At 39.8% G+C, this 12,416-nt stretch overlaps 1 protein-coding gene across 7 annotated transcripts in view; it reads left to right on the top strand.

The window, feature by feature from the left end:
• Positions 1–11,805, top strand: part of LOC146193288 (uncharacterized) — a 114,609-nt gene extending 102,804 nt beyond the window's left edge. Inside the window, exons 4-6 of one of the 7 annotated variants that reach the window (XM_084602641.1) lie at positions 2,806–3,008; positions 4,014–4,128; positions 4,212–7,702. In XM_084602641.1, the coding sequence (XP_084458767.1) occupies positions 2,806–3,008; positions 4,014–4,128; positions 4,212–4,250 (357 nt within the window). In that variant the 3' untranslated portion in view covers positions 4,251–7,702. Of the gene's footprint in view, positions 1–2,805; positions 3,009–4,013 lie in introns of all 7 variants that reach the window. The other 6 variants (XR_014706807.1, XM_084602642.1, XM_084602640.1 and 3 more) reach the window with 6 other exon arrangements.
• The last annotated feature ends 611 nt before the right edge of the window (positions 11,806–12,416 follow it).

Raw genomic sequence — 12,416 nt, 5'->3', positions numbered from 1 at the left:
GTTGGAATTCTTTGGATGGCAACATTCGTGCACTATCAATCTCTGATTTTGCGTCGGCAATTAAGTCGTAGCATTGTATGTTGTTTTTCTAGCGTTTATATTTGTAATGCTTGTATGTACTTTTGTATGCGTGGAAATGTTCCACATTTTTGTACCCACTCCTGCTATAGCCACTTGAGGGGCTGCAGTATTTTCAAATAAATAAAAATAAAATAGATTCCCCCGGCATCATGTCAGTCATGAATGGCTATGTTTCTTCGTGGATGACTAACTGCTTTAACGAGCTTGTTGTATTACCACGTAGTCTAAAACTTGCCAACTTTCACGAAGACTTTTTTAAATGAGTGGCAGTGCTCAGCACAGACAATTCCAAGCCTACCGCATGCTCCGAAGTAGATAAGACAAAATGTCTAGCCATGATTAACAAATCGCTCCCAACAAGTGACTGTCACAGTTTAGTGGAAGTTCTCTCGAACATAGTGCGGCTTTCGATTTCTCTCGGTGCTCGCCACCGCGGATTCCCATTTCCCGCACCCAGCGCCTCCAGCACACTTATTACGAGGTTTATTTACACAGATGTTTGGATGTGCTGCAGATTAGCACACCAGAGCGGACAGACCCAGCTTTCTATTCCTGTTCTACTTATTCCGCCAAACCTCATCTTCCTCCAATACTGGACCCCGGGAAGTGCATGCGTAAAAATATGTTGGCATATATTAGTTAATGTTATCCCACCTGTCTTAGTGGCTTGCAAATAATGTATAATTGTGGGTTCCAGTGCCCGATATTGCCGAATGAGCATTGGCGAATGGGAGCATTGCATCTATCATGGCATACATTAGTCAATATTGCAAGGCCAGTAATAATTGCTTATCAGCATGGAATGTATCTTAGCATACATTGATAAATATCCTTCCGCCAGTCGTCATGGCTTCCCAACATTGTATATCCGCAACATGTATATCCTGAGGAAGTCTAATGGCTTGCCAAAATACTCTACACATTCTCCTTCCGTCATTGCTGGTCTGTACGCTAACAATACTTACTTCCATACGATGATCAATATTTTAGTACTAGTTGAGATGGTTTCCCAGTATTGGGTTATAGTCGTCGATATTTTATGGGCAGCTGCGATGGGTTGCCAACATTGCACTGATCATTGCATGCTTTGATTGATATGATCCTCTTAGTATAGATGGCTTATCTACATTGAATACATTTTGGCATACAGTGGTCGATGTGGCCCCGCAAATTTTGGAGATTTTCCAACAGTGTATAGGACTGAGTTTTAGTGGTTGATATTGTCCGCTGAGTTTTGACGGCTGGAAAAAGCATTGTACAAATCATGACATGCGTTGGCCGGCGTTGGCTTGAAGATATTAACGATCAGTTCTCGACCTGTATATCCTGATAAATGTTTAATGCCCCGAACAATACTGTCGTGTCCATCGCGAAAGCTTTCTAGCTTGTTTTACACATCGTCAACAATATATTAACAGTAATAGAGAATATTTTTTCAAGAAACATGGCTTAGGTGGTAAGGGCGCGGTTGGTATAGGGTCTCTCCTATTGCTTAGGTGGCTGAACCCCTGCCGGGGAAAGGCTTCATTTTCTTGACAGATCCATGCCATGAGATAAAGGCAAACACTCTTGAACGAAAATATTTAGAAAGCCCGGAAATGCATGATTGGGTGGCACTACGCATGCAAGCAGGCATATCTCGTGCAATGAGCACGTCATTGCCATCGAGTCAGACGCGGCGCTTAGAAATGCCCGACTGTTGCGCTGCTCTCAACTGTGAAGACGTTTAGTGCTGAGGTGGAACGCGCAGCAGATAGAGCCTATACCATTCCTTCTATACGTCTTCAGCGTGATACGTTAGGCCACTCATTCGCCAAAATTTTAAAACTTCATGACCCTCCTCAATAAAATCGCAACAAAAAATACGAAGTATATGTTTTCAAACTTACAACACTCGCTGCCTACGTATAGAAAGAAAATACGGTGTAGTATACTGAGATGTACATTACCTACTCGGCAATAAGGCAGTAAGATGTAGCACCTTCAAAACCATATATACTATAGGCTGCCAGCCCGACGTAATTCGTAGCGATGAGGTTTTACATCCACATCCTGAAACCTTTTGTCTATGACTGGAAAGAGACATAAATTCGTTATTTATGCACTATTTCATTTGCGTGGTGAAAGAAACCGAACATGATCAAATGCTGGAAAACAGAGGTCGAAGAGATTGTGCTAGTGATGGCAAATGCTGCACCGTTTCGCCACGCTATCTGACTCCGCAACTTGTCTCTAGCACCGAATGTATTACGCCGTAGGTGGTCTTGTAGCACAGAAGACGGGCTAGCTGCAGCATATTTTGCATTGTAAACTTCATCAACCATATATTTGCAATTGCGAGCGTGCTCTGCTTGAGTTTTTACGCAAGGGACGAATGAACAAACCGTTTAGGCTGTTGATGCAGCATTGCTTATAGTCAAAAGGTATATCCACCCCCATATAAAAAGTAAAGCACTATTTTCTATACGTTCTCTACATTCGGCTGGCAGAGAAAAAAATCTAGCCTTAGTTTTCAGATATTCTGGAATGGAGTGTATTTAATTCAATAGCATTGCACGCTGCCAAACGTTTTACTAAACGTTGTGTACTTGTTGAAGCAGCTGTTTAACTAGTTCGGAGTTAACGTTTGCAGGTTTCAGAGAAAATATTGAAGAAGATTGAAGCATAGCAATCCCACAATTAGGAAATGGAAATTAGTGTCGAATCATTTTTTTTGTTCTGCAGGAACAAAAAATGGTAATGACTGCCGCTCATGACCGAAATATTTGTCATAAAATTATGTTGCCTGGTCATGCTGCTCTTCAAGGACATATTGTTGCCCGAAGGATGTATAAGTGCAGTATAACTCTCCCGGTCTGTCTTCGAATATTTTTGCAAAGTCGGCTTAACATCAAGCGGTTAAAGGCTTGTTCCTGTGCAGTATTCAGGTAAGATTATCCATGCATTTCTGGGAATATTATCAACATATATTGCGATCAGACCGAGGGTATTGCAGTCTAGCAATTACGTTCGTTTGCTTTAACGGTTCAGAAAAAACCTACATTCTTTCTAGCAGTGTTAGACAGGCGGCTATTTGAGACGCAGCGCCTCCAGCCTTCTCCATGGCAGCGTACGCGTTCTTCGTTCCCACGTTTCAGTAGCGTGCTGTGAACGTCGGTGAAATGAGAACTTTCGTTGTCATAAGAAACCATATGGACAGCACTGCCGCCCTCGCACGACTGGCGCTGGCGCGTTCACTCTCTTTGCTCTTCCCTCTTCTCTATAGCAGTGCAGGTGCGCGCCTCGCCGGTTGTCTGCTGCATCTCCGAGTGCGATCGCATGCAGCAGACAACCGGCGTGCTCCGATCGCACTCGGAGAATAAACAGTAGATCCACGACATGCCTTGTCCTGTCTCGCAGATCTTAGCACAGTCTGCAACTCAGTGAGAGTGCCACTGACCCTTTATTTTAAAGTATATGTTCGTAATTATGTTTTGGGGTGCATTGGTTGCTTTATTTGCCTGCCATGCTGCTAGACTTCTCTGTAGAAATAAAGAGCTCAGGATCACTTGACGGACCTTTGCGTGCCGATTTTCTCTTGGGCTGCTTTGTTTGACGCTGCATGAAAGGCTGTGCTACACGACCGATAACATATCCATTAGTTATATCTTGCGGCGTATTAACCAAAACTTAATCATTTTGTCAGTCATTGGCACCTGATAGGATTAGAGAATGTGCTTATCTGCTGTTTATGCAAGCCGAGAGTCAAAAGAGCTGCTGCTTGAACTCTACAGCACCAAACGAAATATCCACTGTTCATGAATTTCAATTGCAGCACACTGACTTGGACGCAAAACGCTTGTAGCAATGGGAAATTTCACGGCTCATGAACAGTTTCATGGTAAAAAAAAAAACAAGTCTACATATTATTGTCTCTTTTTTTTTGCTTGCAGAAGTTTTGTACGAAAGCGAAGACACGCAAGCTGCTCGAACATACATCGGAAAGGGCTGCTGAAAGCTGCTGTCTTTTTAACCGAGTCCGCGGGCGGCACCGTTGCCGAAAGATTCGTACGTGCGCAGGCGTGCTGTTTTTTGCACGAGTATAACAGATAGTCCTGATAACATCGCTGTTTTGTCTTTTCTTGCACCAGCATGAAGCCAAGCAGTCCGCCGAATCCGCTGCGCAGTGACACCGGCTGTGGGCGGAGCTTGAGGGAGTTCGCTCGCCAGATGCACGGCGCTCCATGTGTTCCTGCTGGCACCGCGGCGGCAGTTCGCAATCGACGTTCGCTGCGTAACGCCAGTCAAACTTTCGCACATGTGTCTCCTACTTAAGACTGAGCCCTGTGGCCCACCAGATGTCACAGGGATGAGTAAATATTAGGCTGATGAGTAGTTAACAAACACTAAACACTCAGAGAGGACTTCAATATAAATTTAATTACAACATTAGTTCATAATAGCTAAGCGCCCAATGCTTTTGAAAAATCAATGAAAAGCGCAACAATTTGATAATCACAATCCAGATTAAAAGCAATGTCATGCACAAATTCAAATTATTCAAAAGAAGTAATAAAACTTCGCCTGGAACGATGTTGAACATTAGATAAAAGACTATTAGATTAAAGACATTGTAAAATGTGTGTCTGAATGATATGCTCAACCATTTTACAGGATGAAGATGTACGCGAGATAGGTGTGTAAATCAAGCTTTTGCATATTAGCGGACCTAAATAACGGCAGAACTTTTGAAAAGGCTTAAGTAGTACAATAGCAGAAGTAAAAGATCTGTTTAATATATGTAGCACACGAGATGTCCATAATGAATAACTAACAAGGAATGGACTAGAAATTCCATCAGATACGATTTCTTGGCATCTAGATTTAGCATCATTATAAGAATATCCACCAAGGAAACAATTACATCATAGATAGAAGATGGATCAGTGTTGCGGAATGTTAGAGGAAATAAGTTATCGTACTGGAAATCAGACCTAAAGAAAGATATAAAAGCATCTGACATGCCCTTGGGATCCTGAAGAGTGAAAAATCACGGCGAACTTTAATACATATGAAGCGAAATAATTTTCTTTGGATTGCCTCAATTTTCTTAAAGTCTAATAACTTGTAAAGCTTACATGCAAATGTAGAAAATTCAAGGTTAGGATAGATAATAAAATTTCTCAATAGTGACCTGATTTTTTTAGTCTCAGTTAACGTTGGCCTGGCATATCATATGTTTATTACTTTAATATAAATGAAACGAATATGTCGGAACCATGATGAATATTTAAATTCACACACCCTCTAAAGGGGTATATTATGAAACGAGTAGTCAAAAATCGTTGAGGAGGAACTGTTATAAGTATTAAATTTTTCTAAGAACAGTAACTGACTGGAATACCCTTAGTTACAAGGAAGTATCGTAACGATCACTGATATCATTTGCTTCCCTCGATCCGAAGGTATACAGTGTTTTATTAGGATGCTATTTTGTTACATGTTTTGTTTCAGCCTGCTACAGTTCGTTTGTACATTTAGATTGTTCTGCGTCTTTGATATTTTATTTCCCCACTATGTTAAAACCCCAAATAATGAGTTCGCAGTACTAGATATAAATAAAATGTCAAAAGACACGACGACCGCTATGCTGAAACAAAGTGCATCTGCAACCTGCCCTCACACCGCCTGCAGAAGCTCGAAAATGACTCGAAAGGAAAGGAATGAAAGGAAATGATCATCAGAAGAGTAAATACGTCATACAAAACGCAATCATCAGCATAAATTCGAATGCTCGAGGTGATAGAAAAAGGTAGGTCATTAATATACAATAGAAATAATTTTGATCCTAAGACTGAGAAATGGCGCAGTAGATGTCACAGGGGTGACCAAAGATTATGCTGATGTGCAGTTAACTATCCGTAAACACTCAGAGAGGAAGCTAGAGTCACAAGTCAGTATCTTTTATTTCTTCGATGTAAATTTAATTTGATCATTAGTTCGTAATGACTCAGAGAGGAAAAGTTTTGAAAAATCAATGAAAAGCGTATCACGTTGATAACCACAGTCCAGAATAAAAGCAATGTCATCCACGATTTCTAACAATTGGGTATATGTTAAAAACCCTCGCCTGAAGCGATGTTGAACATTAACAAAGACTATTCGATTCAAGACATTGTAAAATGTGTGTCTGGATGATATGCATTTTTCATGATGACGATGTAAAGAGATAGGTGTGTAATAGTCAAGATTTTACATATTGCCCAATTGAAATAACCACAAAACTTTAGCAAATTTCCATGACTTGGGTACAATACCAGACGTAAGGGATTTTTAAATATATGTAGATAACGAGATGTCTATAATGAATATATAACGAGGACCGCATTGGGAATTCTATCTGATCGACTTGATTTCTTCACATGTAAATTTAGTATCATATGAAAAACACCCTCCAATTAAACTGTGACGTGATAGATTGAAGATAGTTTAGTAGCGGAATGATGGAGCGTCTACTTTATAATGCTGAAAAACAGACTGAAAGAATTAAAAGCATCTGAGATGTCCTTGGGATCATGAAGGGTAGAAAAAACAAAGAGAACTTTATTACATGTAAAGCGAATTGAGTTTTTAGGATTTCCTCAATTTTCCTAATATCTATTAGCTCGTAAGGGCTCCAAACAAAACAACCATAGTCAAGTATACGATAGATTATGGATTTTCACATTAATAACCTGGTTTCCTTCGGTGCCTGATTTAATGTTCGTCTGATATGTCCTAATATATTTGGGCCTCTTTCACACAAGAAACGAATATGCCTGGACCATGATGTATTGAGGTTAAAAATAATTTCTAGATGCTTATACCCGTACAACCTTTGAAGGAATATATTACGAAAGAGTAGCCGAAAAATCGATGGAGATAAACTATTACCAAATGACATTACGACTCTTTTGCTGAAATAATGTTAACCTTCCAGAGAGAGAACTTTTATTCGTCCAACAGAGTGACTATCCTGCTCTTCAGGAGTTAGACCCGGAAGGTGGGACAGTCGACTTAGTTGCAGGCCGGTAGTTCTTGGACTCCGGCGGCATATTCGGCCAGTCGAACAATTTCTCTTTGGGCTCTTGGGTCTGAGCTTCGCAGAAGGGTCTCCCAGGCGTCTTTAGTTATATTTTTAGCCCTTCCTAGTGACTTTGCACATTCCCATATTATGTGATCTAGAGATCCCCTTTCCTTACATAGTGAACATAGGTCTGATCGTATTTCTGGCCATGTATGGTTGACAAGAACTGGGTCGGGTATGTATTTGTCTGTAACTTACTCCATGCTACTGCTTCCTTTTTGCCTAACGTGGAGTATGGTGGTGGTAGGACCTCCTGTTCAATCTGTAGTGCATTGTTATTTCGCTATAGCTAATCAGGTCCTCTTGTTTGCCTTGCTCCGGTGGCACTCCTCCAGCCCGGTGTGTGAGATCTCGGGCTAGTTTGTGTGCCGTCTCGTTTGCGGGCACGCCTGTGTGGGCTGGTGTCCAAACAAGGGTGACGTCTCCTTCTATTAGCTTTTGATCGAAGATTCTACCCGCAAATTTTGCTATTACTCCAGCGGTGTAGCTCCTGATTGCGCTTTTGCTGTCACTGACTATGCATTTTGCCTCCGTCTGAGCAAGAGCCAGTGCTATTGCAGCCTCTTCCGCTGTCTGTATCGGTTTTGTTTTTATAGAATCTGCTGTAACCATTTCTCGCTTGCCATTGAGTACGACTGCATTCATATTTCCTTTGCCGCAGTATGTAGCGTCTACATATGCAGTTCTACCTGAATTTTCCGTCTCGAATCTCCGTGTCTGCGTTTCGGCCCTTTTCTCTCGTCTTTGCGTATTATATTCAGGGTATATTCAGGGTTCTTTGGTAATGGGGGGATGTGGATCCATTTCCGGACCTCCACTCTCATTTCCTCTGTCTTGTCACACTATTCCTTCGGTTGTATACCTATTTTTCTCAATATGTTCCTTCCACCCTTAGTTTTCTCTAGCCTTCTTTGTTGTGTAGCTAGTGTTGCCTGAATTATTTCACTTAAGGTGTTGTGTATTCCCAGCATCATTAGCCTGTCCGTGGAGGTACCTGCCGGGAGGTGTAGTGCTCTTTTAATGCATTTTCTGATCATGTTATTGATTCTGGCTTTTTCGGCCTTTTTCAGGTCTAAGTATGGCGTGGCATACCCGACCCTGCTTATTACGAAAGCTTTTATGAGCCTTAATAGGTTACTTTCCTTAAGGCCTCCTTTTTTATTAGCTATTCTCCTTATAAGGTTTGTCCTTTGTATGACCTGTCCTAGTTTCTTTATCATTTTTCCGTTGTACCCGTTCGTTTGGAGGACCATTCCTAGTACCTTCATTTGCTCGACCTTCGGGACTGCTCGTCCCTCCACTTCTATATTTACGTCCACTTGTTCTTTTTGCCTCAGGTATTTCGGATTGTATATAAACAACTCCGATTTTCTGAGGAGTATTTCATGCCCCTCTTATTTGCATATTGTACAGTGTTGTTTGCCCCCTCTTGCAATTTTTGTTCGATTTCAGCATCGCTGCCTTTGTTTGTCCAAATGGTTATGTCATCCGCATAGAGGCTGTATTTTATGTCTTTTAATTTCTTTAGCTTTTGTAGAAGTCCACGCATGGCTATGTTGAAAAGTGTGGGCGATAGCACCGCTCCTTGTGGTGTGCCCGTGCACCCCAGTTCGAATATCTGAGATTCTATCTCCTGGTATCTTAATTTTTCCTTTCTGTCTGTTAGAAGCTCTCACACCACCTGCAGAAGCTCGAAAATGATTCGTTGATGCGGTAATTTTCATCAGAGGAGTGAATACTGTCATACAAAACGCAATCATAAGCAAATATTATGATGTTCGACGTGATGTGAAAAGGCAGGTCAGTAATACACAGTGACAATAACAAAGTTCCTAAAACCAACGTATCGAACACCAGATATCACAGGGGCGGCAAAAGATTAGGTTGAAGTGTAGTTAACAATCTGTAATCGCTCCAAGAGGGAGTAGAGATCGAAGTGACTGCGTTGAATTCATCACTTTAAGAATAATTTTGAACATAAGTTCTTAATGAATAGAATGGTCAAAAGCTTGTAAAAAAAATCAATGAAAAGCGCAACAATTTGATAACCACAGTCCAGATTATAAGCAATGCCATGCCCGACTTCCAATAATTGAAAATATGTATTAAATCTTCGCCCAAAACGATCAGTAGTATTAGATAAAAGATTATTAGATTGAACACATTTTAAATAGTGTGTCTGGATGATATGCTCAAGCATTTCATGCGATGAAGATGTATACGAGATAGATGTGTACTGTCAAGTGTGCCTAAATAATAGTGTGCCTAAACAATGGCAGAACTTTTGTAAAGGCTTAGGTGGTACAATAGCAGAAGTAATAGGTCTTTTAATATGGAATGTAGAAAATGAGATGTCCGTAATAAATATCTAAGGAATGGACAGAGAATTCTATCAGGTACAATTGATTTCTTGAAATCTAGATTTAGTATCATAATAAGAACATCCACGAAGAAAACAATTGCATCATGCATAGAAGATAGATCAGTGAAGCGGAATGATGGAGTGACTAAATTATCATGCTGGGAAACAGACTGAATGAAACAGTTCAAAGCATCTGAGATCCCCTTGGGATCCTGAAAGGTGAAAAATCACGGCGAAATTTATTACATATGAAACGAACTGATGTCTTTTGGATTCTTAACGTCTAATACCTTGTAAGGGTATCAAACAAAAGTAATACATTCAAAGGATAGGACAAATTAGAAATTTTCACAATTGTTTCCTGATTTCCTTTAAAGTCTGGGTTAAAGGGACAGAACACGGGCTAAAATATGTCAAGAGATTATGGTGGAGGTGAAAATACCTTGCCTCATATAGTACAGATCGAGCACTACAATGGAGTTTTTACAATTTCAATTTGCCACTCAAATCACATAAAAACAACGGAGGCGCCATCTAGCGGAGAAGCCCCATTACATTCGGTGTAGTCCCACACTTTTTTTTTCTTCTAGGAGTGCTTATCATAATTCATTATATTTTGCGGTCTTTCTATTGCGTCCTTAAATAAAAACCACCCCTCCTTTCGCACTGCGAGAGGCATACACTATCAGGTTTTGCCACTAGTTGGCCCAGCAGTGTTTGGAATTCTCTAAGTGAAGCGATGATAGTACCCAGTAACACTTCCGTCGCCGTGGAGTGCGGTAATATGCCGAACAGCTTGAGTGTGAAACTGTAAAGGACGTTACGCTAAGCAAAAAATGTCGAATTACTGCTTGGCGATTGAAGTTTATATTTGTTTCTGGTGCGTAATATTTATCGACCGCCAGTCGTCATCGCGGCCGCTGCTCATGGTTGTTTCCAGCATCGGACTAATAAAAATGGGCGTATGCGCTAGTCGAAAAATTCTCGGTAAAATTTTTCTAGAGCGTTTCTACCAAAACCGTTATGGAATCGAACATTTTAGACATAAATCTTCCCATTACGCAGAAAAAACTCGAGGCCTAAATTTCACTGTTCTGTCCCTTTAACGGTGGTTTGATATATCATAATATTTTCTGAATTTAATATAAATGAAATCAATATGTCTGGTCCATGATAAAGTGAGGTTAAAATAGTCCCTATATACTTGAATTCGGACAGCCTTTAAAGGGGCGTATTATGAAAACAATAGTCAAAAATCAATGATAAGGAACTGTTATAATTATTCCTTTTTCTAAGAACACTAACTGAATGGAATAACCTTAGTGACAATGAAGTATTGCAACCATCATTGAGATCGTTTGCTTCCCTCCTTAGGTAATGGTGTTTTAGTGGGACGCTGCTTATTTTACATGTTTTGCTTCAGCCTGCCACAGTTCGTTTGTACATTTGCATTATTCTCTCTCTTTGATATTTTGCTTCCCTACTCTGCTAAACTCCCAAAATATGGGATTTCGCTCCTATAAATATATAAAATGCCAAAAAACACGACGGCAGATTTGCGGAAATATACAGTGCATATAATGCCACCTGCTCTAACAGCACCTGCAGAAGCTCGAAAATGATTCGTTAATGAGGGCATGACCATCAGAAGAGTAAATAACATCATACAAAAAGAAATCATCAGCATACATTCGAATGTTCGAGGTGATGTTAAAAGGGGGGGCATTATTACATATAGGAATATTAATTATTCTAAGGCCGAGCCCTATGGCACAGAACACGTCACAGGATGACGAAAGGTTAGTTAGATGTGTAATTAACACACTGTATAAACACTCAAAGAGGAAATTAGAGTCCCATGTCAGTAAGGTTGACTTCTGCGATGTAAATTTAATTTGAACAATAGTTCGTAACGATTCAGTAAAAAAAGGTTTGAAAAATCGATGAAAAGCTCATCACTTTGATAACCGCATTCCAGATTAAACGTAATATCATGCCCGAATTCTGATAATTAGGTAGATGTAAAAAAACCTCGTTTGAAACGATGTTGAACATTAGATAAAAGATTATTATATTAAAGAAATTGTAAAATGTGTGTCTGGATAATATGCTTCATCATTTTATATTGTGACTATTTTACCGAGATAGGTGTGAAGTTGACAAGCTTTTGCATATTGCCCGATTTAAATGACGGCAGAACTTTTGCAAACTTTTAAGACTTAGTTACAGTAGAAGAGGAGATTTTGTAAGTATAATTTATAGATATATAACAATGAATATCTAACAAGAAATACACTGGGCATTCTTCAGTGCCAATGGATGTCTTCACATATAAATTTAGCATCATATGAAGAATTCCCTCGGAGGAAACTGCTGCATCATGGAATGAAGGTAGATAATTGTAGCAGAATGATAGAGTGATTAAATTAGTATGCTGAAAAACATACTGAAAGAAAGTGTAAAAAGCATCTGAGGTGTCCTTGGGATACTGTAGGATGAACATTCACGGCGAAATAAATTACATGTCAAGCGAACTGATTTCCTTTGAATTGCCTCAATTTTCTCATTCTCTAATAACTTGTCAGGGTTCCGAACCATAGTCAAGGATAATGCGGAATAGGAATTTTTACAATAGTAACCTGGTTTCCTTTGAAGCCCTGGTTAACGTTTGTCTGAGATATCCTTATATATTTAGGGCTCTATTACAAATGAATTGAATATATCTAGACAATGTTAAGTTTAGGTAAAATGATTCATTGATACTTATACTCGGAGAACATTTGAAGCTAAACTATAAAAGAGTACTTGAAAATCGATGAGGAGGAACAATTATCAAAATACAAGACAGCTTTACGGAAATATAAAGTT

The sequence above is a fragment of the Amblyomma maculatum genome, chromosome 4 (genome assembly GCF_055883805.1).
Source record: "Amblyomma maculatum isolate TAMU_Amacu chromosome 4, ASM5588380v1, whole genome shotgun sequence".
In the NCBI taxonomy this organism is placed as follows: Eukaryota; Metazoa; Arthropoda; class Arachnida; order Ixodida; family Ixodidae; genus Amblyomma; species Amblyomma maculatum.
The sequence above is the reverse complement of the archived record's forward strand: the minus strand, read 5'-3'. Positions and strand labels throughout refer to the sequence as shown.